Source organism: Annulohypoxylon maeteangense (genome assembly GCF_022496945.1).
Source record: "Annulohypoxylon maeteangense strain CBS 123835 unplaced genomic scaffold GGS22scaffold_10, whole genome shotgun sequence".
NCBI classification, from domain to species: domain Eukaryota; kingdom Fungi; phylum Ascomycota; class Sordariomycetes; order Xylariales; family Hypoxylaceae; genus Annulohypoxylon; species Annulohypoxylon maeteangense.
The window spans coordinates 1,019,679-1,040,125 of record NW_025953257.1 but is presented as its reverse complement, the minus strand read 5'-3'; the positions used below and the strand labels follow the sequence as shown (position 1 = coordinate 1,040,125).

The 20,447-nt window shown below is 47.3% G+C and overlaps 8 protein-coding genes across 8 annotated transcripts; 4 read left to right on the top strand and 4 right to left on the bottom strand.

Annotated features, from left to right (window-relative positions):
- Positions 1-69: 69 nt before the first annotated feature.
- On the top strand, positions 70-3,327 carry GGS22DRAFT_165451 (glycoside hydrolase family 31 protein). Its single transcript, XM_047961682.1, has 2 exons — positions 70-336; positions 390-3,327. Exons 1-2 carry the CDS (start codon positions 246-248, stop codon positions 3,251-3,253), a joined length of 2,955 nt encoding a protein of 984 aa, XP_047818190.1. The 5' UTR covers positions 70-245; the 3' UTR covers positions 3,254-3,327.
- An 81-nt stretch (positions 3,328-3,408) lies between these two features.
- Positions 3,409-4,811, bottom strand: GGS22DRAFT_194875 (alpha-ketoglutarate-dependent sulfonate dioxygenase; the record flags this gene model as incomplete). The annotated part of the gene is made up of 3 exons (XM_047965576.1): positions 3,409-3,696; positions 3,754-4,295; positions 4,368-4,811. The coding sequence occupies 3 exons, from the start codon at positions 4,809-4,811 to the stop codon at positions 3,528-3,530; spliced, it is 1,155 nt and encodes a 384-aa protein (XP_047818189.1). The 3' UTR covers positions 3,409-3,527.
- A 1,008-nt stretch (positions 4,812-5,819) lies between these two features.
- Positions 5,820-7,498, top strand: GGS22DRAFT_180298 (MFS general substrate transporter; the record flags this gene model as incomplete). Its single annotated transcript, XM_047963752.1, has 3 exons — positions 5,820-6,184; positions 6,234-6,419; positions 6,595-7,498. The coding sequence occupies 3 exons, from the start codon at positions 5,820-5,822 to the stop codon at positions 7,496-7,498; spliced, it is 1,455 nt and encodes a 484-aa protein (XP_047818188.1).
- A 539-nt stretch (positions 7,499-8,037) lies between these two features.
- GGS22DRAFT_189482 (FAD/NAD(P)-binding domain-containing protein) lies at positions 8,038-9,665 on the top strand (the record flags this gene model as incomplete). Its single annotated transcript, XM_047964859.1, has 2 exons — positions 8,038-8,345; positions 8,492-9,665. 2 exons carry the CDS (start codon positions 8,038-8,040, stop codon positions 9,663-9,665), a joined length of 1,482 nt encoding a protein of 493 aa, XP_047818187.1.
- Positions 9,666-9,965: 300 nt separating this feature from the next.
- Positions 9,966-11,045, bottom strand: GGS22DRAFT_189481 (uncharacterized protein; the record flags this gene model as incomplete). Its single annotated transcript, XM_047964858.1, has 2 exons — positions 9,966-10,134; positions 10,189-11,045. The coding sequence occupies 2 exons, from the start codon at positions 11,043-11,045 to the stop codon at positions 9,966-9,968; spliced, it is 1,026 nt and encodes a 341-aa protein (XP_047818186.1).
- A 581-nt stretch (positions 11,046-11,626) lies between these two features.
- On the top strand, positions 11,627-13,302 carry GGS22DRAFT_165448 (guanine deaminase). The gene has a single exon (XM_047961681.1). It carries the CDS (start codon positions 11,739-11,741, stop codon positions 13,089-13,091), a length of 1,353 nt encoding a protein of 450 aa, XP_047818185.1. The 5' UTR covers positions 11,627-11,738; the 3' UTR covers positions 13,092-13,302.
- A 539-nt stretch (positions 13,303-13,841) lies between these two features.
- Positions 13,842-15,907, bottom strand: GGS22DRAFT_165447 (uncharacterized protein). The gene is made up of 3 exons (XM_047961680.1): positions 15,235-15,907; positions 14,930-15,178; positions 13,842-14,875 (listed from the first exon to the last, which is right to left on the bottom strand). The coding sequence occupies exons 1-3, from the start codon at positions 15,512-15,514 to the stop codon at positions 13,893-13,895; spliced, it is 1,512 nt and encodes a 503-aa protein (XP_047818184.1). The 5' UTR covers positions 15,515-15,907; the 3' UTR covers positions 13,842-13,892.
- A 1,056-nt stretch (positions 15,908-16,963) lies between these two features.
- GGS22DRAFT_194867 (glycoside hydrolase family 43 protein) lies at positions 16,964-18,393 on the bottom strand. Its single transcript, XM_047965575.1, has one exon. The coding sequence runs from the start codon at positions 18,280-18,282 to the stop codon at positions 17,311-17,313; it is 972 nt and encodes a 323-aa protein (XP_047818183.1). The 5' UTR covers positions 18,283-18,393; the 3' UTR covers positions 16,964-17,310.
- Positions 18,394-20,447: the final 2,054 nt, after the last annotated feature.

Below are 20,447 nucleotides of genomic sequence, written 5' to 3'. Positions count from 1 at the left end.
CTTCAAGGTACAAGGTAGCTCGTATCTTTTGGACAGCTCGCATCTCGCACCAAGTTTAACCTTCCACAAAGAATAAGAACGATATATCCAATTGCTTGCAACCATGCGAAGCAATTGAGTGAAACCACTCATGATTTTATGTTTATCTCTCTCAATGATTTAGTTTTGTCACTATTTTGATTTTTCTCTCTATCATTGTTGACACTAATTATTCTAACGAAGGACACCGTGCCAAGGGGACCAACATGGCCGGTGCTGGTATGAGCCAGCTGTCCCCAAGATGGGCAGCTTTTTTATGCCTATTCGCTGTTCTATGTTCACTTTTTATGCCAGGAGGTAATATTTCCAATCGCTGACAAAACCCTTCAATTAAAGCTAATAGAAACTAGTTGCGGTGAAGGAAAATGATTTCAAGAAATGTGACCAGTCTGGCTTCTGCAAGAGAAATAGAGCTTATGCCGACAACGCTGTCGCTCTAGGGTCCGAATGGAAAGCACCCTACAAGATTCCTTCCGAGCTGGCCTCGTTCAAGGATGGCCAATTCCACGCTACGATTCTAAAAACTATCGACGAACAAGGAAATACCGTCCAACTTCCCATCACCGTATCTTTCTTGAAATCGGGTACGGCACGTGTTACGGTCGACGAGAAGAAGAGACAAGATAAGGACATTGAGATTAGGCATAATAGCGGGGCTAGAAAAGAGAGATACAACGAAGCTGAAAAATGGACGATTGTTGGTGGCTTGGATGTTGATACGGATGCTAAAATTTCTCATGAAGGTGAGACCGGCATCAAGATCCAATATGGCCCCAACCTAGCATTTGAAGCCGATATTACCTATGAGCCATACTCGATTGAATTCAAGCGAGATGGTGTCTCTCAGATCAGATTCAACGACCGTGGCTTAATAAATATGGAGCATTGGCGACCGAAGATCGAGAAGCCGGAGCCAGAAAAGAAAGAGGGTGAAGAAGGACAAGAGGAGAAGAAGGAAGAAATCATCGACGTACCTCCGTCGGAAGACGAAGGCACTTGGTGGGAAGAAACTTTTGGTGGTAATACCGATTCTAAGCCTCGTGGACCTGAGAGTGTTGCCCTTGATATCACTTTCTTGGGCTACGAGCACGTCTACGGAATTCCGGAACATGCTGGCCCCTTGTCACTGAAGGAGACTCGCGGCGGTGAGGGTAACTACGCGGAACCATACAGGTTATACAATGCCGATGTTTTCGAGTACATCTTGGACAGCCCAATGACTTTATATGGGGCTATTCCTTTTATGCAAGCTCAGCGAAAGGACTCGACTGTCGGTGTTTTCTGGCTAAATGCTGCCGAAACCTGGATCGACATCACCAAGGCCAAGGAATCCAAGAACCCCTTGGCGCTGGGAATTGGTGCCAAGACCAACACACAGACTCACTGGATCTCGGAGTCCGGCTTGATGGATGTATTCGTCTTCCTTGGTCCAACCCCTCGTGATATTACCAAGAGCTATGCTGAACTCACTGGCACCACTGCCCTTCCTCAGGAATTCTCTATTGGTTATCATCAATGCCGATGGAATTATGTCTCGGATGATGATGTCAAGGAGGTTGACCGTAAAATGGATCGGTACCATATCCCATACGATGTCATCTGGTTGGATATCGAATACACCGATGACAAGAAGTACTTTACTTGGGACAACGACATGTTCAAAGACCCCATCTCCATGGGTAAGCATTTAGATCAGCATGGAAGGAAGCTGGTCACGATCATTGATCCTCATATAAAGAATGCCGGAGGTTATCACGTGTCGGACGAACTTAAGTCGAAGGGCCTGGCCGTCAAGAATAAGGATGGTAATGACTTCGATGGTTGGTGCTGGCCTGGATCTTCGCATTGGATCGATGCTTTCAATCCAGCCGCCATCAAGTGGTGGTCGACTTTATTCAATTATGACAAGTTCAAGGGCACAATGGAGAACACTTTCATCTGGAACGACATGAATGAACCGTCCGTATTCAATGGACCGGAGGTCACTATGCCGAAGGACAATCTTCACCACGGCGGCTGGGAGCATCGAGACGTCCATAATGTCAACGGCATGACTTTCCACAATGCTACGTACGAGGCTATGCTGTCACGGAAGAAGGGTGAGCTGAAACGCCCATTCGTACTTACCCGATCCTTCTTTGCTGGCTCTCAACGTCTTGGTGCGATGTGGACTGGCGATAATCAGGCCAGCTGGGAACACCTCGGCGCTTCCGTTCCGATGATTCTCGCTCAAGGAATCTCTGGTTTCCCTTTCTCTGGTGCTGATGTTGGTGGTTTCTTTGGTAACCCAGAATTGGAACTTCAGAGTCGTTGGTACCAAGCCGGTGCCTTCTATCCTTTCTTCCGAGGACACGCTCATATTGATGCTCGGCGCCGTGAACCATTCCTCCTTGCGGAACCGTATCGATCTATTATTACGTCCGCTTTACGCCTCCGCTACAGCCTACTTCCCGCTTGGTATACCGCATTCTACCATGCTAACCAAGATGGTAGTCCTATCATCCGTCCTCTGTACTGGACACACCCGAGTGAGGAAGGTGGTTTCGACATTGATGACCAATTCTTTGTTGGATCGACGGGTCTTTTGGTAAAGCCGGTTGTGGAGAAGGACAAGCGTACTGTTGATATTTACATCCCAGATGACGAGGTCTATTATGACTACTTCAACTACAAAAAGCATGCGACAACTAAAGGCAAATACCTAACTGTCGATGCGCCCCTCGAGTCTATCCCCGTATTGATTCGCGGTGGACATATCATACCTCGTCGGGATACACCGCGTCGCTCTTCTCAGCTAATGAAATTCGATGACTATACCCTCGTTGTGGCAATTGGGAAGAATGGTCAAGCGGAAGGCGAGCTCTACGTTGACGATGGCGACTCCTTCGATTATGAAAATGGCCAATACATCCATCGCAAGTTCAAGTTGGAGGGTTCTACCCTTTCCTCTACTGACGCAGAAGGCCGCGACATCAAGAGCGTGAAGGAAGGGAAATGGTTGAAGCTCATGCACGGCGTATCCGTTGATAGAATCATTGTCATCGGCGCGCCTTCATCTTGGGCTAATAAGAAGGAAGTAGAAGTCGAGTCTGAGGGCAAGAAGACTTCGGTGCCGCTAGAGTACCACAATGCCGAGGGTGGCAGAGCTGCATATGCGACCATAAGGCGGGTCGCTGCTAGAATTGGCGCTGATTGGACGGTGTCTTTTGCTTAGATAGTGGAATATGAGTGGCGTACTTATTAAGGTGGATAGAGATGAATATGACTATGAATGACCATTTGAAAAAACATATTTGGTATGGGTCTTGGTGGGAGATCTAACAGTTGCATGTGCCAAGGTGTTACTATTCGGACTACCCCTCTTGTAACCCGAATCACGTGATACCCCATATGTCACACAAGAAGATACGCGAATCCTTTAACTGTTTGATGGAACGGATTTTAAAAGTTTGGCTAATTTACTATCTCCGATCACAGATAACAAGTTCTTAGGCAGGCCCATCTACCTGCTTCTCACTCTCGTCCAGAAGACCAAGAGCCTCACGTCTAGTCGGAGCCGAAGCATCGAAGTATGGCTTCTCGCCCAAAGTCGTCACACGCGTCCCGTGTCTGGGGTACTTCCCGCCGTAGTCCCAGCTCGCGTTGTGAATTGTAATTCTGCAGATACGTCTACGTTAGCAATCACATATGGTTATGGATTCTAAGCTGGCTTACCTGTTATCCCACAGCGCGCTGGTATTCGGCGTCCACCGGAACCGCACTTGGATATCGACATTCTTCTCATATACGTCGTACAAGTAGTTCAAGATCACATCGCTCTCCGCCTTGTCCAAACCTACGATCCGATCCGTCATCGCCCGATTCACCCACAGCGCCTTCCATCCCGTCGCAGGGTGCACGCGCACGATGGGGTGGACCCGCTCCACGTGCTTCGGCCCGGCTTCCGGGTTCGATCGGTCTAAATACGGGTGTGCGGATCGGTAGACCCCGAGCTTCCCGTCGATTATCTTCCGGAAGTCGGGCGACAGCTTCTCGTACGCGGAGTACCCGCTCGCCCATAACGTGTCCCCGCCTATAGGCGGGATCGTGTCGTTGTGCAGGTGCGTGATCCCCGCCGGCTGTAGCTCGTGCACTAGGTCCGTGTGCCATCGCGATGCCCCGCCCGGGTTCCGGAAGTTGGCGGCTCGCTCGGTCGCTTGTAGGTCTGGCCAGATTACGGTCACGCCGGGGTTTCCGGGGACTTGGGCGACTTGCGGCTGGTGTTCGGTGGGGTTAGTATGTGGGTGTTCTTCTGGTGAGGTGGGAGGATAGGGGTTGGTAGGACTTACGTGCACCTCTACCTCGCCGTAGTACTTGCCAAGCGCTAGCTGCTGCTGGGGCGAGAGATCCTGGTCCCTGAAGAAGACGACGCTCCGCTCTGCGATGAGAAGCGCTAGCTCGTCTTTCTGCTGGTCTGTGAGGTCCTTGAGCTGCAGGCCCTCGATCTCGGTTCCGATGTGTGCGGTTAGGTCCGTCACTTTGGTGGCTGCTGACAGGAGCGCTGACTTCGATTTATCGGCACGCGCTCCCGCTTCTTCGTGTTTCCACTCTTTATTTCGGATTTGGTAGACGTCGTCTAGGTATAGTGGCCTTGATGGTCGGTAAGGGTAGCCGTTAGAGAGGTCGACCCCGGCCTTCTTCAGGCGAAGGAGAGCCGGCTCAGGTAGGCCGAGGGTGTCTTTGCGAGGCTCCGCAAAATCCTTGATGCGTTCGTCAATTGGTGCTGGTGCCATTTTCACGATGTTTGTACGGCTATTTTTTCCGATTTTTTTACTTCAATTTTGGACGAAATTTTCAGGGGAAAATGAAGCTCTCTTCTAACTCCTCACCCACCACCTCAAGATGCCTACGACCTCCAATGGAATTATATACAGCGACATGAGCATTCAGTTGGAGAGTCCCTACCGTTGACCTCATTCTTGCAGAATTCGACGACAGGTCACTATCCATCTCCAAAGACACACTCGTCGAATGATGGGTTCGACGATTGGTAAGCTGTATCTGCTTCAATCCTATTAGCTGCTGTTGCACGACAGTGTCCTGCAGAATCTACCGATGAGTAAACAGTTCTCCGCGACTGATGGAGGTCGCGATTGGAGTTCCTTATCAATTCGCGATATTGGAGAAGGATGATGCAAGAAAGATCGCCTCTCAAATGCGGGTTGGGTGCATGATCCGGTGCTATTTGACGCGTTCTGTGGGGTGAGACATGGCGTCATGGTAGCTAGTATTGAGGTGATCACCACCTTGTCTGCCTCGGCCCTTCTACTTCTCTAGCTCCAAAGAACACACTTCTAGAACCCCACACTCATTATAGCTAAGTCATTGCATTGCATGAGTTGGAAGACAGCGTACATAATGTCTTGAGAATTTCTCCTTAACTGGCTAGGCATGTTATCCCATGACCCTGTCCGTGGTCGGGTTATACGTATGCTCAACCAAGCTTTGAGGCTTCCGGTCCCTGGAGAAGTAGCTGATTGATAATCTTACATCGTAGTCCTTTCTTGATGGAGAGATCTGGGTCGATATCGAGCAGGGGGTATCTATAATGCGACGCTACTCGAAAGACCTTCGTTCCTCGAAACGCGGCATAAATATTATTTTACGCGAAAAATAGCGGAAACAATCCTTGTATAGCTTCATGGAGAGACAAGCTCTTTTTAAGACAGTAATGTCCCATGTGGTTTCTGTTCGATTGTTTCCCTCAGGTTTCAAAGAGAGTTTGATTCCAGCAGAAAGAAATGGCGAATAAGGAGATCACAACCAAAGGCGCGGTCGATGTCGACGGTGAAGTCGCCGCTAAGAGCGTCGACCACAGCGATGCTGAATCGACGACACCCGTCGTTGCGAAACCGGAGCAGACTTGGAGATCGTATTTTTGGGATACGTTCGACAAATCACCTGAGGAGAGGAGGTTTCTGTTCAAGCTAGATGCGATTATCTTGACTTTCGCTTCGCTAGGATACTTCATCAAAAATCTCGACCAAATAAACATTAGCAGCGCCTTCGTATCCGGTATGAAAGAAGATCTTGGACTTTACGGCAACCAGCTCAATTATATGGTTACATGTTGGACGGTTGGATATGTTATCGGTGAAATCCCAAGGTATGACGAGTCGATTACCCCTTCAGCTCAATGTTATTAACAATAGCAGCAATATTTTACTCACCAAAATCCGGCCCTCCATTTGGATTCCAGCGTGTGAAGTCGTCTGGTCAGTCTTAACGATCTTGATCTCAAAGTGCCAGACGGCAACACAGATATATGTTCTACGATTTTTCATAGGGCTCGCTGAGAGCGCTTTTTATCCCGGCATGCAATATGTCATTGGATCTTGGTGGTGAGTTTTGCCTTTCTTATCTCCACCCCCTTTCGTTTGAGAATCAGAGGCTAACAACTTCGTAGTATGTGCCATCTATCCCTTTATTCCATTGAGAATAACACTATGAAAAAATCGCTTACTTTATCTTACGCTAACATACCGCAGATCGAAAAGATGAACTTGCCAAGCGAAGCTGTATCTTCCATGCAAGCGGTACGATAGGATCCATGTTTTCCGGTTACTTGATGGCCGCGGTCTACACTCTTAACGGCACAGATGGATACAAGGGTTGGCAGTGGCTTTTTATTATAAACACCATAATATCCTTGCCGATCGCCATCGCAGGCTTTTTCTTCTTCCCGGATGTACCCGAAATCACTCGTGCGTGGTGGTTGAATGAGGACGAGATAACGCTGGCAAAGAAACGTATGGAATTAGAAGGCCGAGCCAACCGGGGACCTTACACCAAGGCCAAAGTCAAGAAAATCTTCTCGTCCTGGCACATTTACGCGTTGACTCTTCTTTACATTTTCTTCAACAATGGTGTTGGCTATGGTAGTCAGCCAGCTTTCGCGATCTGGCTGAAGTCGGAAGGTTACAGTATCACTGCCATAAACTCCTATCCAACGATAGCATCGGCTATCGCTGTGATATTTACGTACATATACGCTTGGACGTCCGATTCATTGTTCAAAGGAGAAAGATGGCCGGCAATGGTGTTTTCAGGGGTTGTCAACATCATTACTAACACAAGTCTTGCTGTTTGGAATATTCCCGTCGGCTGGAAATGGGCTTGTTACATCGTAGGCACGATTGGAGGAGGTATCAGTGGGCTGACATTTGCGTGGGCCCATGAGATTTGCAGCGATGATAATGAGGAGCGAGCTCTTGTGGTGGGAACCATGAACGAGATGGCTTACGTGGTACAGGCATGGTTACCGTTACTCATTTGGCAGCAAGTCGATGGGCCACAGTATCACAAGGGATTTATCACCATGGTATTCATAGCTGCTGGACTTATTATAACTTCTCTCACGATAAGGTTCCTTCATCGTCGAGAACGTGTTCAGAAAGCACGATCAGTCAGCATAGAATAACTACTAGGTAGAGAACCAGTAGAATGGCAGATTATTAAGGCCTTTGATTAATCTTATAAAACATAATGAGGCGCTAGAGAGAATATCGACACCGAGACCTGCGCGAAATACTCCTGTTCCTATATCAAAGGTCAAGCTAGCCAGGGGATAACCACGCATTAGCTGAAATTACACAATTCTTCTATGTATGGTAAACCTACAAGGTATATATATCATGAATTATCATCTCGCCATATCCGTTAGATCATACGGTACCCCCCTCGTGTTTTTATCGCTTAGGCATGATCCTAAAAAGCACGTAATCATTGATGCATATTGCCTCATCCTCGGATCCGACTTAGTGGGATACCGTGATTTCCAATCAACACCAAGCATCCCGAGGTCAGGAATGAGGAGATCATGTTCTTGTCCCTATCGAGTAAATGTTCTGATTAGGATCGTAGAGTTCCACAGACACCCGTGGGTTCCGTTTCTATTCATATCTTGCTGTGGCCGCTACTCGTCAAGCTTTTTTTCTCACCTCTCTAAGCATTACCATTATGGGTTCCTTAGCCAGTGACAACAAAGCTGAGAGCGGGCCGGATCTCGGCACCATCAAGGATGTAGCTGTGATCGGCGCAGGTATTAGTGGTGTTGTTTCAGCCGCTCATCTCCTCCGAGACGGCTTCAATGTGACTGTATTCGAACGAACCGGCGTGGTCGGCGGCGTATGGGATTATGAGCCCCAACCGGATAGGGATCCGCCGTTTCCTAATGTTAGACCTCCAGCTCCCAATTGGGAAGAGGTTGAAAGAGAAGGACTAAGCTCGGATGAAGTCGCCTTGATACATGGTCCACCAAATCCATGGTACGTATAAGACAACCCCAAACTGAAAATTAATACCATTTTCTTTGAACCATCTCAACCCCTACCTTTAATAGCCCAATATAAATCTTTCACCCCTTATCACGGCTGCATCCAAGTTTTATTGCAGGATATTAATATGATTGTAGCTATGCTGGGTTGAAGAACAACATCCCAACCCCTATTATGCGAAGTAGTCTGCTGCAATGGCCAGAGGGTAGCGAAGACTTGGTGGATCAAAAAGTAGTCCACCAATACATCAAAGACATCGCCCATATTCACAATGTTTACGACAAGATAAATTTCAACACGCGAGTGGAAAGTGTATCAAAGCCGGAAGGCGACAAAAAGTGGACCATCGTGACCAGCACATTTGCTAGGACAAAGTCGGGTCACACGCTGACTAAAAAAACCTCGAAATTTGATGCTGTGGTGGTAGCGAGCGGTCACTATCATGTTCCATTTGTACCTGATGTCCCTGGATTATCGACGTGGAAAGAGCGTTTTCCGGGTCGCGTCACGCATTCAAAGCAATACCGAACCCCTGTCCCTTTTAGTAACCAGACCATCCTCATAATTGGCGCCGGTGTCTCGGCCTTGGATATCGCCAAGGAAACTTCTCAGTTAGGAGCCAAGATAATTCAGAGTAGACGCGAAAGCAAGTTTGATAAGCTTGTATCGCGTTTACCCGAGGGCGTCGACAGGGTTGCGATGGTTGCGGAGTTTATCCCTGATGTGGTCGACGATGGCGCCAGTCCCCAGCACCTGGAGCCCGGTCAAGCGATACCGGGAAGAGTTGTGCTTGAAGACGGAAAGGTTATTGAGGGTATTGACCACGTTGTTATTGCGACGGGCTATATCACGTCTTACCCTTTTCTCGGAGATTTGGAACAGCCGTTGACTGCATGGGAGGACGCAGACGAGAAGGTCCTCATCACATCTGATGGATACACCACGCACAACCTACACAAAGACATTTTCTACATCCCAGATCCCACGTTAGCATTCATCGGCGTTTCCCATCTAGTGTCGACGTTTTCGCTGTTCGACTTCCAGGCCCAAGTAGCAGCTAAAGTCTTCGCAGGACAAGCTCAGCTGCCCCCTAAATCGATTATGAAGGAGGAACACAGGGAACGCAAGGCTCGATTCCAGCCTGGAGATAGGTTCCACAGTATGTATGCGGAGGAAGATGCGTACATCGACAAAGTTTTGAACTGGGTTAATGGGGATCTGACGAAGGCAGGTGTAGATCCGCTACCGGGTATGGATGGGGTGTGGAAGTCCAACTACAAACTATTCCAGCAAAGACTTACGGGCTCCTAGAATAATCAGCTAACATTATAGTGAAGATATAATATAGATTATCTTAACTTTTGTGTCGCACATAGGTACCTTATAATCATATCCTAACTACAAATCTGGTTGGGTATCTAGCAAACATGAAATAAAATCGCCTTTGCCCCTATTCATACCTAGGTTCGTAGCCAGTAGAGACGTTAAATCATCGGCATGGATATATACATGGAATTATGCCTTGTTATCTCTGATAGTCACTTGTTATAAACAACCTGAGAGTATTCGTTGCCTGGTTTTCCTCTTTGTAGCTACCTAGTAGGTAGACAATTAAAACCGATATAGCACAGGCTCATGAAATCGTCGCCAGTATCGGTCGCCACGTCGAAGTCGTCGTTGCCGATCTGTTTGATCTAGTTCTTCCTGCTGCATTTGCGGACATCCACAACTTTTCCACACCGCACCACATAAGTAACAAAACTCGTATTTACATCGACACCTGGAGAGTGTCAGTAAGATATGCTACGGCTGGTAAGAACATTTTCGAACTTACGTTATATGGTTGCATCCAGCTCTCAGCTCAACGAGGGCCTTGCAGTTTTGACAGCGCTGCCAACGCATTTTTTCGGCGAGCTTCATGACCTCTTCAAGCAGTGGGTCCTCCGGACACTGCCCATAATGCGAAGCACCCTTACATGCCACACAAGTTTCTTCATGGCATTTATCACAAACCGCAACTCCTTTGATATGTAATTTGAGTGGAATGTAGGCGGCGCATACTGGTCGATGACAGTAAGTCCGATCTGATGAAGTGTACTCGTCCTCCTTTTCTCGGAAACGGGCTATGATCCCAGCATCAAGTATGTTTTCAAAATCCTCAATGAGTATATCCTCCCCACAGCATTGTGGAGGAAATGATCCCTCATCTTTTATTGCATTCTCAAACATACGGTTGAGACACTTCGGGCAATATCCATGCTCACAAGGAAGGCGAACCAACTTCGAGATATGCGTTTCCCCTGAACAAGCGGTACATTGTATCGTGTCCAATTTGCTTGAGACGTCCATTGATGAGAAATCTGAATCTTTGCTAGATTCGCTATCGGACATATGTCTATACAGGTAGGCTCGTGGGCCTCTCAAGATATCCTCTACATCGCTGGAAGCTCGCGATGATTCGTAGCCATCTGAAGAAAGACCGCCCGTATAGTTGCGATCGAGATGTGTTATGTTAACTTGTAACTCGTCTGAGGGGGGATTAGCTGTAGACTGCTCATTAGTTTCGGTTCCTTCTACCTGTTCACCCTTTTGAGTGCCGTTGACTAAGAGTTCTTGGGCTCCACCGTGTGTGGTTTCGATGGAAGAGGACTTACTTGTCTCGTCGATTTTCTTATTGGTTTGTGTATCCATGATTACTGGTGACTCTTATGATTCAAACACTATTGATTTTCCGTGATGTTGTATACCTAGGTAAGAAAGATTGAATGAGAAAGAATGCCAAAAACTGCAGGTAATATATTGATATTGAGTCCAATATAGGAAGCCAGTACCTCTCCAGTAAACCTCAGCATATTGGCAACTTTATTACAAGTAGCTTTGAGAATATAAATTAGGTATCAACTCTGAGGGAATAGATTTCTCCTGTAGCAGTTATCATGACAAGCGCGTAACACTTTATGGATATATATATATTCAGCAGTGCATCGATAATAGTATAACAAAGCGACATGACAGATGTCAAAAGATGAACAATAAGAGCTAAGGAAGTTAAATGAGAATTTGTCTATTACAAAAGTTTTAACCTCAAGGCTAATTTCTGATATTTCTATATGATTTTGGCACCGTTTTTTAGCGAAAGGAATACAGAGTGCCCCTGAACAGCTGGTTCCATCTGGTATTTAACACTTTGCAACTGGCATGATATGTATGTCTTATATCTTATATGTAGTCACTATCTTAGCTACTTTCCATCCACCCCTCCTACCTCCCACCAAGTTCAAAGGCCGTTTATTATGACTAAATGACCTCAAATTCAGAATTTAATTGTTCATTTAGCATTATTTTAAAGTTAAATCTTACGACTTGATAGATAAAACAGACTTAATGGGTCACCAGCTCTTTCACGGCACAGTGATCCATTCACGAGGACCAGCGGAACTCATCATACTTGAGAGCGCCTTGCTTATCGTCGACGCTAACGGTAAGATCACCAACCTTATTGAGGATATCTCTAGAGATAAAGTGTCCGTGCTATTGTCAGCGTTGGAAATCCCCACTTCCCCGGAGAACGTGCGCTATCTACCCCGCGGCCAATTCATAATCCCGGGTTTCGTCGATACGCACAACCACGCGCCGCAATGGGCACAACGGGGGCTCGGTCAGAGCATGCATATCTTGGATTGGCTTGAGAAAGTCACGTTCCCGAATGAGGCGCGCTTCCGTGACCCGGAGTATGCGCGCCGGGTCTACACCAGCTGTGTCGATGGCTTCTTAAAGCAGGGCATCACGACGGCGTCGTACTACGGCTCGCTTCACGCGGAGGCGACCAACATCCTTGCGGACATTTGTCTTGCGAAGGGTCAGCGCGCGCTTGTTGGGAAGTGCAACATGAACCGCAACGCCCCGGACTACTATCGCGACGCGAGCGTGGAGAGCTCCCTCAAAGACACCGAGGCGTGTATCGAGCACATCCGACGCATCGATCCGGAGAGTAAACTCCTGAAACACGTGCTGACACCCCGCTTCGCCATCTCTTGCGATCCAGAATTGCTAGACGGCCTAGGCAAGATCGCGGCGGCGAATCAGGACTTGCCGATTCAGACGCACTTCAACGAGGCCGAGCAGGAGATGAATTTCTTGCAGGAGCTATTCCCGCAGTTTAAAGGGAGCGAGGCGGACTTGTACGAACATTATGGCTTGCTGAACGAGCGCTCGATCCTCGCTCATTGCTGCCATATGACCGAGTATGAGATGGGTCGCCTAAAGGAGCTCGACTGTGGCGTCGCGCACTGTCCTGTCTCTAATATGACGGTTGGTGGTGGTTTTATGGCGGCACCTGTGCGGGACTTCTTGCGGCGGGATATCAAAGTCGGTCTTGGGACCGATAGTGGCGGAGGTTTCTCAAGTAGCATTTTAGATGCTATGAGGCAGGCACTTGTGGCGTCGAATGCGCGGGAGGTGATGAGTCAGGGTAAGGATAAGGGATTGGATATTGGGGAGCTGTTTTACCTGGCCACACTTGGAGGAGCTAAAGTATGCGGATTGGATACTAAGGTCGGTAATTTCGAGGTTGGTAAAGAGTTCGATGGCTTGATTATTAATGCTGATGGCTTGGGGGTCATGACGATGTTGGAACACGAAGATTCTACGAGGACGATCTTTGATAAGTTCGTTATGACGGGCGACGACCGGAATATTAAAGAGGTTTACGTATGTGGAAGTCAGGTCTGGGCCTAGGATAAGAATATGCGCCTAAGTTTACTAAAATTTATGGCCTAGAGGCCTAAGCAGCAATCTGAATTTAGAGGTACTAGCAGGCTTATCCCACTATAATTTCGCACCTGGAACATCCCACGGTACCTAAATTTTGGACCAATTCATCTATAAGTTTCGGTTTAAAAAAACGATGCTTATCACTGCCCATAGTGGCTTACTTCTTATTTTATAGAGTACCAAGCCTTAAAAGGTGTTACACTTATAAGGGATTCTAGCGATAAGGTCCGCTATCATTACGGGCGGTCTATAGGCTATAATATCTATGTTATAATAACCGCCGAATAAATTCATTAGAAGGACCTAATAGGATGCCACTGTAACCCCTGTAATTTAGTGTTATTCAGAGCTGACGATTAAACAACGGCTGGACAACAGCTACAGATTTCGATTGTATACGAACTAGGTGTGTTCTCTATTATTCAATTCTCTATTTCAAACTTTTTTCAATTAAAAAGCTAGGTAGATTCCAAGGTACCTATGTAATGTATTTTCCGTAATAACAGCTCAACAGCTTCAATAATTGATCGCTAAGACCGCCTATAATCTTAGCGTTCGATAGCGCCAAGTCCATTCCAATCCTTACAGGGACCTTGGGCGGGAAATATAGCGTACATACAGTGTAAACCCCACTAATTTTTCCTTTTTCTGCTCCCCTTAAACTTGCTTAAGATATGTTTACGAACGTTGGGCACAGAAATAATTCCACGATGGTTCACTTTATATATTTTTATTATGTATTGATACATGCTATATACATGTGCATTATCTTCGAGCAGGCGGTGGCGGAAAATTGAAATTAATCTGTTTCGTCTCAACAGGACTCCCCGAATTACTAGTCCTTCTATTTTTCGCTGCCACACCGGCGGCGACTCTCTCCCAGGCCCCGATGCCCGATGGCTTGCTAGAGCTGCGGGGCGGTAAGTCCCATGTCGGAGCCCTCTGCTCCCACGCACGGCTTAACAGGGGGCTAGAAGTAGACCCGGACGTTGGACTACTGAATATACCGTCGGAGGTGCTTCCCACTTGCGGCGAGGAGACACCGTATTCGGCTGGGTTGTATTGTCTTAGAGGCAGAAGCTGTGCTGTGCTCTTAGTGCTCGTAGTGCTAGCCGGCTCATCGGTAGGTGAGAAAAATGCAGCTTTTGGCGAAGCAGAGTAATGCACGTTTCCTGGTATGGCTGGGATAGCAGTGGCGATGTTATGTAATGGTAACGCTTTGTTACCCGGTCGCGAGGATGAATTGATACCCGGACCGCCGTTCTGGCCACGCCAGGCGGATTGCCTTGGTGACCCCGGGGAAACGGGATGGGAACCAAGGGCGGAGAATGGCCCTGCGCTGGGTTTCTCCTCTTCGATAGTGTCGTTGGTTGGGTTAGGAAAAAATGCCGGTGACCTCGGTGTTAGGTGCGTTTGGCAACGGAATGAGAGTGACGAGTCAGGACGATGGCGACTCTTCTTTTGTCCCACTACCGAGGTTCTGACATTTCCAAGTAGAAGACGGCGATTTTTTCGTTTACGGAAATGTACGAGTAGGAAACCAGATATTGCCAAGACGACGACAGTGGCGCCGACGGCAATTCCAGCTAATTGGGTTGTGGTAAGCGAAGACCCTTTATCATTAGTTGTTTTTTCGACTGCTGGATCAACAGCACTAATCCTAGTCTCTGAAAATACAGTGTCGTTTAGCCCTATCAGTGTTCCTGTGGCAGGCTTCTGCTGACAACCTGCATCTAGGGCGATGAGAACTTGAGACCGTTGTTAGCAATTAAGCTGTAACGAGGATGATAGGGGTGTTTTACAGTTAGCCAGGTAATTCTGACCATCCAAAGCACCTACACAGGACATGCACTCAGACACTATCGTGTTGGTCATGCCGGAACCATCCGCGCCACAATATGAGTAGCCGGGCGTCTTTGGACTGAGCTTGTCATTCGTGAAGGCATCATCCAACCCACCACAAGCAGTAGACGTTGAGCAGGGGGTTGAAGGTACATCTGTAGCATTGGGAAACCCCAATATACAGTAATCAAAAGTATATCTGAGGTTGTCTTCGTACATATTAGACTGATGTCTAGCTAGTTAGATGAGTATCGGAAGTGCTTACATAAGAACCAAAGCTGGTCGCTCTCGCCCCCTTGAGCGAAAGTACTGTCTTGAAGACAACTCATACATCCCTGGTATTTTTGGCCCGCGGATGAGCTAGAATATTCGGAATCATAACAAGAGATATCTGAATTATTCGTTGTAGACGAGTTTGGATCAGACAGATCCAGGCCAGAAGAGTCTATGCACAAGGAAGCACAGGGTGAATTTGGTGTGACTTGTAAACTAGCGGCATATTGTGTAAAGAGCGTAAGAATTAGAATAGACGGAAGAGAAGACATCTCGCCTGGAGATAATTGTCTTGTACTAAAGAATGGATTTAAAATGAATTATTAGGAATTGGACGTATTACAAGATGTTTATGAAATTACAGCCAGCCAGCTGGTGAGAGTTTTGAATCCGCTCTTAGGAGAGCTTGAAAATATTCAAATACTCAGAGATAGAAAAAAAAAAGAGTGCAATGGTTTAATGGGTTGAGAGCTACACAGGAAGACTCGGAATAGACCGAATAATATATTCGATCTGATCGGTCTTGGTGGACCAATGCTGTGCGATTTAGGAGGTAGTGATGGTGATGCATCGCGCGCTATCCATTGTACGCTACTAGCGGTTTGGTTGTAGTCGGCGCCTAGAAGCAAGACATGAAATACTACCCACCGAGGTACACGCTGAAAGGTCGCATCGTAGCAGTATCTACCCATCTAGCCCCTGGCAGTATTGAAAATCTCCGAACAAGCGCATACATGTTTGTGAACGATGATCAGATACAGGAGATCACGTTGAAGAACGAAAGCTGATGAACCTAAAAGGGTTACCCCAGAAAGATAATAGCCAATGAGGTTAATTCCTGGTCTAGATAGGTATTGTTCCTAAGCGCCGTGATTTGTTCGGTAATCTCACCTGGGCACCCAGCATCTCTAGTGGGTCGGTGGTAAGGTCGTTGGCGGCAAGAATCTTGACCACCTTGGCTACCATTTAGAGACCAAGAAATCTCTCTTCATCCATTTTGGGATAGAGAAGAACCTATTGGTGCCTTGAAAGGGAAAAGAAAAGGAAAATCCGGGACCATCATGTGGTAGGGCTACCTAGGGGGTGAATAATTCGGTACATCGGATGATAAAACTTTGAGCAAGCCTGAGAAGAAACAAATCTAAACTCGTGGATTCCATAGGAAAACTCATATTATAGAATTAATTAACTCCAGATGATTCTTAATCTGGCGGCTCATGGTATTCTCGATGTCCTTGGCTTGATTGACGATATGCGCATCTGCGTTTCGTCATCTCATATGTTGGATAGTCATCTACTTTGCGGCGAGTAGAAACGAGGAGTTGGTTGCAGTAAAGTATCCTCCCGTCGCAGGCGCGCTTCGAGGAATAAGCCAAGAAGAGTTCGGAGGACAGCAAGATTAATAGTTGAGCTGCCTTACCGGAGCGGGATGTATCGCCATATTTCTACGCGTAGTAAATGTGACTGTGATAGAACACCTGCAGCTTGCAGTCGAAAAAGTGTAGAGAAGGTTGCAAGGTTGAACCGGCGCTTATTTTTGGGAGACTGAACAAAGTACTCTGTACTTCCCTCATCAATGGCTGAGACCTTCAACGCCACACCTATCTATACTATTCTATATTAGGTTTAGCTAGCCCGGCCAGCCACAATCTCTACCTAATATAGAATAACTTAAGTGGAGTCATTCACATTGGACTTTTCATTATTCAACTTCATCAAGTCTCAATTGGAAACCCCCAGCCAGTTACGAGTGTAACCAAAAGAACGTTATATTATCAATAATCTATGCTTCTAAGAATACCCATGTGCTCTATGGTATCGTTGGTTTTCGTTCTCGGGTCTAAAGATCTAATGGCATTAAAATGAAGTATTGAAGCCTCTCCCTCCCAATTCTAGCGCCTCTAGAGCGACAAGTGTCAACTGAGCCATCTCCTAACTCCTTGCCTCCCAATTTTCTAAGCATACGTTCACACTTGCCCGTGGATATCTCGGAAATCGTTGAGCCGTCCAGGTCCAATACAAGTTTCCTCGTCCTTTGCGAATATGCATCATGGCATCCGACGGTGCTCTATATTACCACTCGCACCTCCCGGCCGTTAATAACGGTGGGTGATGTATGCAAACACCGTCCTGCTGGGCAATTTGCATGATAAGCAATGCCGACTTGGTTTCTGACGTTCACTGCAGTGGCGCCGCCGGGTGCTCGCAAGTTGTACTCCCCCGTCCTGATCATTGGGTCATCGGCTCGCTCGAACGGGCCTGTCAGGCTGCTCGCTGTCGCATAATTGACATTGTAGGTCGGCTCCAGATAGCACCCGCTACTGAAAAACAGTATGTACATCCCGTTGGCTGTGCGTACCATACTCGGTGCCTCTACCAACGGTCCGTCTTCGTCGGTGCGGTCAAAAATCTGAATCGGGTCGCCGATTTTCGTCACACCATCCTGTTCGACCTCTTGAAGTATGATAGGCGTGGGCATGATCGGTTCGACAGTATTTCCACAGCTGCCTCCGTGTCCGATACTGTTCCCGTCGATCTTGTAGAGGACATATCGTCTGCCGTCGGCATCCTCGAATCCGGAGGGGTCAATAGAACCGCCGACGCTCAGGTCGCAGGCGAAAGGCTCGTCGTCGGGGACATATGGCCCGTAAACCGTGCTGGATACGGCTGTACCGATACAATGGTGCGCAGGGTCTTGGGCCACCTCGCCGCTATAGTACATGACGTAGGATCCATCCGCCAGTCGGCGCACGTCAGGCGCCCAGGTGTTACGTCCGGTGGTCCAGGCGGCAGGCCGGAGAAGCGCGTCGGTATCATTTAGGAGAGTCCAGTCTCCGTATAGGCAGTCCCCTATGGCAACTTGCACATGTTTGCCATTACCCGCCGTCCCGAAAGCGTACCATGTGCCATCCGTCTCTTCAATCACCGATGGATCGGCGAATTGTTGACTGAATACCGGGACCTCATTCCTTCGAATCACCGACGCGGATATGTGAGAGAATGACAGCGCGGTGGCTGCAAGCGTATAGAAAAACATCATTTCCCAACAGCTTGCATATCGAGCAAGGCAGCTAGAACGGGGTGGGTGCTAAGGACCTAACTTAAAACCAAGGAGAGATGATGCGAGAACTAGGTTGGCTTGGAACTGAAAGCCGATCTATGGATCAAATAACTGGATCGATCTTGGCTAATGAATTTGAAATGGATGAGTCGGTGCTCATCTGTATTATATAAAAATACGACAGGAAAGGGCTATGATATTTTAAACCAAACGTATCGACGTAGGTCTCGCTTTCTTATTTACCCCCTACTAGACGCACACGCAGTGTTGCGGTAAGCAATATGACTGAAATTCGTGCGGCTGACAACAGTGTAACTGGCGGGGTCGTATTATAAAATCGCACGCTCCTTGACGCCACTTGGTAGGACAGAAGGAAAGGCTAGGAAAGGGACAGAGAAACGAATTGTCTAATACCCGCATGCCGTGGAGCCGGAAGTCGACTACTTGACTCAAAAAGACTTGGATGCGCGGCGGGCTGGGGTTTATGCATTGCCATACATTATTACCAACATCTGATACTAAAGAAGTATCGGCTTTGGACATGGCTCGACACAGAAACAGCGGGGCATTGGCCTCTAGAACGCTCGCAGGCGGAAGTATGGCAACTCTGAGTATTAAGTCGATGTGATAGGCAAGGTTTTGCTCATCCCTTTATTTCCCTGTAATTTTGGTACAATACGTAAGACTTCACTAAACTGAATTGCATGGCTCGTGCAATGCCAGCTGTAGATGAACCAATTATATTTACTTTACTGATGCTAATGAGCGTCAACTTGGCCTCCTGCCTCGATGTTGTTGTACAAACTCGAGGACGCGGTAATAACGTACCTATGTAAGTACGCTACTTCATACATAGGCGCAGAGCACAGGTTCTTGTCCGTCTGAATTTCATCTGATCTAATAGCAAAGAGTTTGAATCTACGACATGAAGTTGTCGTAGTCGTCTAATTTTAGTTATGGGCAACTGCCGAACGCTATGCCAAATTTGGCCGTGCCCATGCAATTTTAGCGGTAACCCCTCCGCCCCTGAAAAGAAGCTGGCCGCTGATGGTACCTAGCATTAGCAAAGTTAGTGGTTGATGATCATCACTAAACTTTGTTTTGATCTTCCCATGCGCCCAATGTATGGGAATTTTGGACCAATGCCTGTGCGGATCCAATGCGGCATTGCGGCTGATTTTAGTGAACCCCTGCCCGGGACCAAACCCCTTGAAGAAACTGATCGCCTCGAAGACCTTTTAAACATATCTGGAACTATCTTTCTACATAACTGGGAATATCCAGTTCAGATACGACTCTCTAAATTTATTGTTTAGCTATTCGTCTACTAGGCAGCTGGGTAAAAGTAGTCATCCAAGCAAGCAACTTCATTAGAATGAACTTCCACGTACCCTGATTTGGCACTACCTAGGCATTCGGGTTTTGGCGGCTTACGTCGTTGTTTATATTAGGGCGAACGAAGCGTGAAGATACTCTACATCATGTCTCCCTTCCTCTCAACCAACGATTCTATAACATACTTCTCCGCTACGGCTAGGCGATAGTAAGGTCCGAAAGGCGGTAAGATAGAGATGAGCAAGTTTATACGCAATCAATATCGATTCGGGAATTTATGGCCGTATCTTGGAAAATTCATAATAGTATACAGATATAATACCTCCGTCCTCCCCGAGATTATGCCCTAGTCCATTTATAACCCCGAAATACAAGACATTCTCGCTTCGAACGCGGCAGTGAATACTGAAACCTAAATTCTACGACTTCAACGGGCAACGCTAACGGGAGTACGAGATGGATTCCATGGAGAGTAAATTTCCCCACGCGCGTAAGAGGCGCATTTCGTGTATTACCTAGGGCAATACCCGACCGGGGAAATAACCACGAACTCGGGCAATTTGACACAGAACACAAGCAAGGTCAAGGGAAGAATGGTAAGGGAAAATAAGAATACACGAGAAGGAATATGCCCGCCTGGGACTCCCGTACGACTATGGCGTAACAATCTTCACTATATTCCAACTACGACTTGAACAAAATCAGACAACCCACTATAACAGCACCTAGAGAGCTAAAAGGGATGGCTTAAATTTAGCGAGTGGCGAATTGTTATTAGGAGTAGGTACCTAGCTAAGATGACGAACTCA

Excerpts from the sequence above, each read along its gene's own strand:
- GGS22DRAFT_165451 (XM_047961682.1), top strand. The coding sequence starts at position 246 with ATGGCCGGTGCTGGTATGAGCCAGCTGTCCCCAAGATGGGCAGCTTTT. Across the intron at positions 337-389 it reads TTCACTTTTTATGCCAGGAG|TTGCGGTGAAGGAAAATGAT; the intron begins GTAATATTTCCA and ends AATAGAAACTAG.
- GGS22DRAFT_165447 (XM_047961680.1), bottom strand. The coding sequence starts at position 15,514 with ATGTCTTCTCTTCCGTCTATTCTAATTCTTACGCTCTTTACACAATAT. Across the intron at positions 15,179-15,234 it reads CGACCAGCTTTGGTTCTTAT|ACAACCTCAGATATACTTTT; the intron begins GTAAGCACTTCC and ends ATATGTACGAAG. Across the intron at positions 14,876-14,929 it reads TCAGAATTACCTGGCTAACT|TTCTCATCGCCCTAGATGCA; the intron begins GTAAAACACCCC and ends AACGGTCTCAAG.
- GGS22DRAFT_165448 (XM_047961681.1), top strand. The coding sequence starts at position 11,739 with ATGGGTCACCAGCTCTTTCACGGCACAGTGATCCATTCACGAGGACCA.
- GGS22DRAFT_194867 (XM_047965575.1), bottom strand. The coding sequence starts at position 18,282 with ATGATGTTTTTCTATACGCTTGCAGCCACCGCGCTGTCATTCTCTCAC.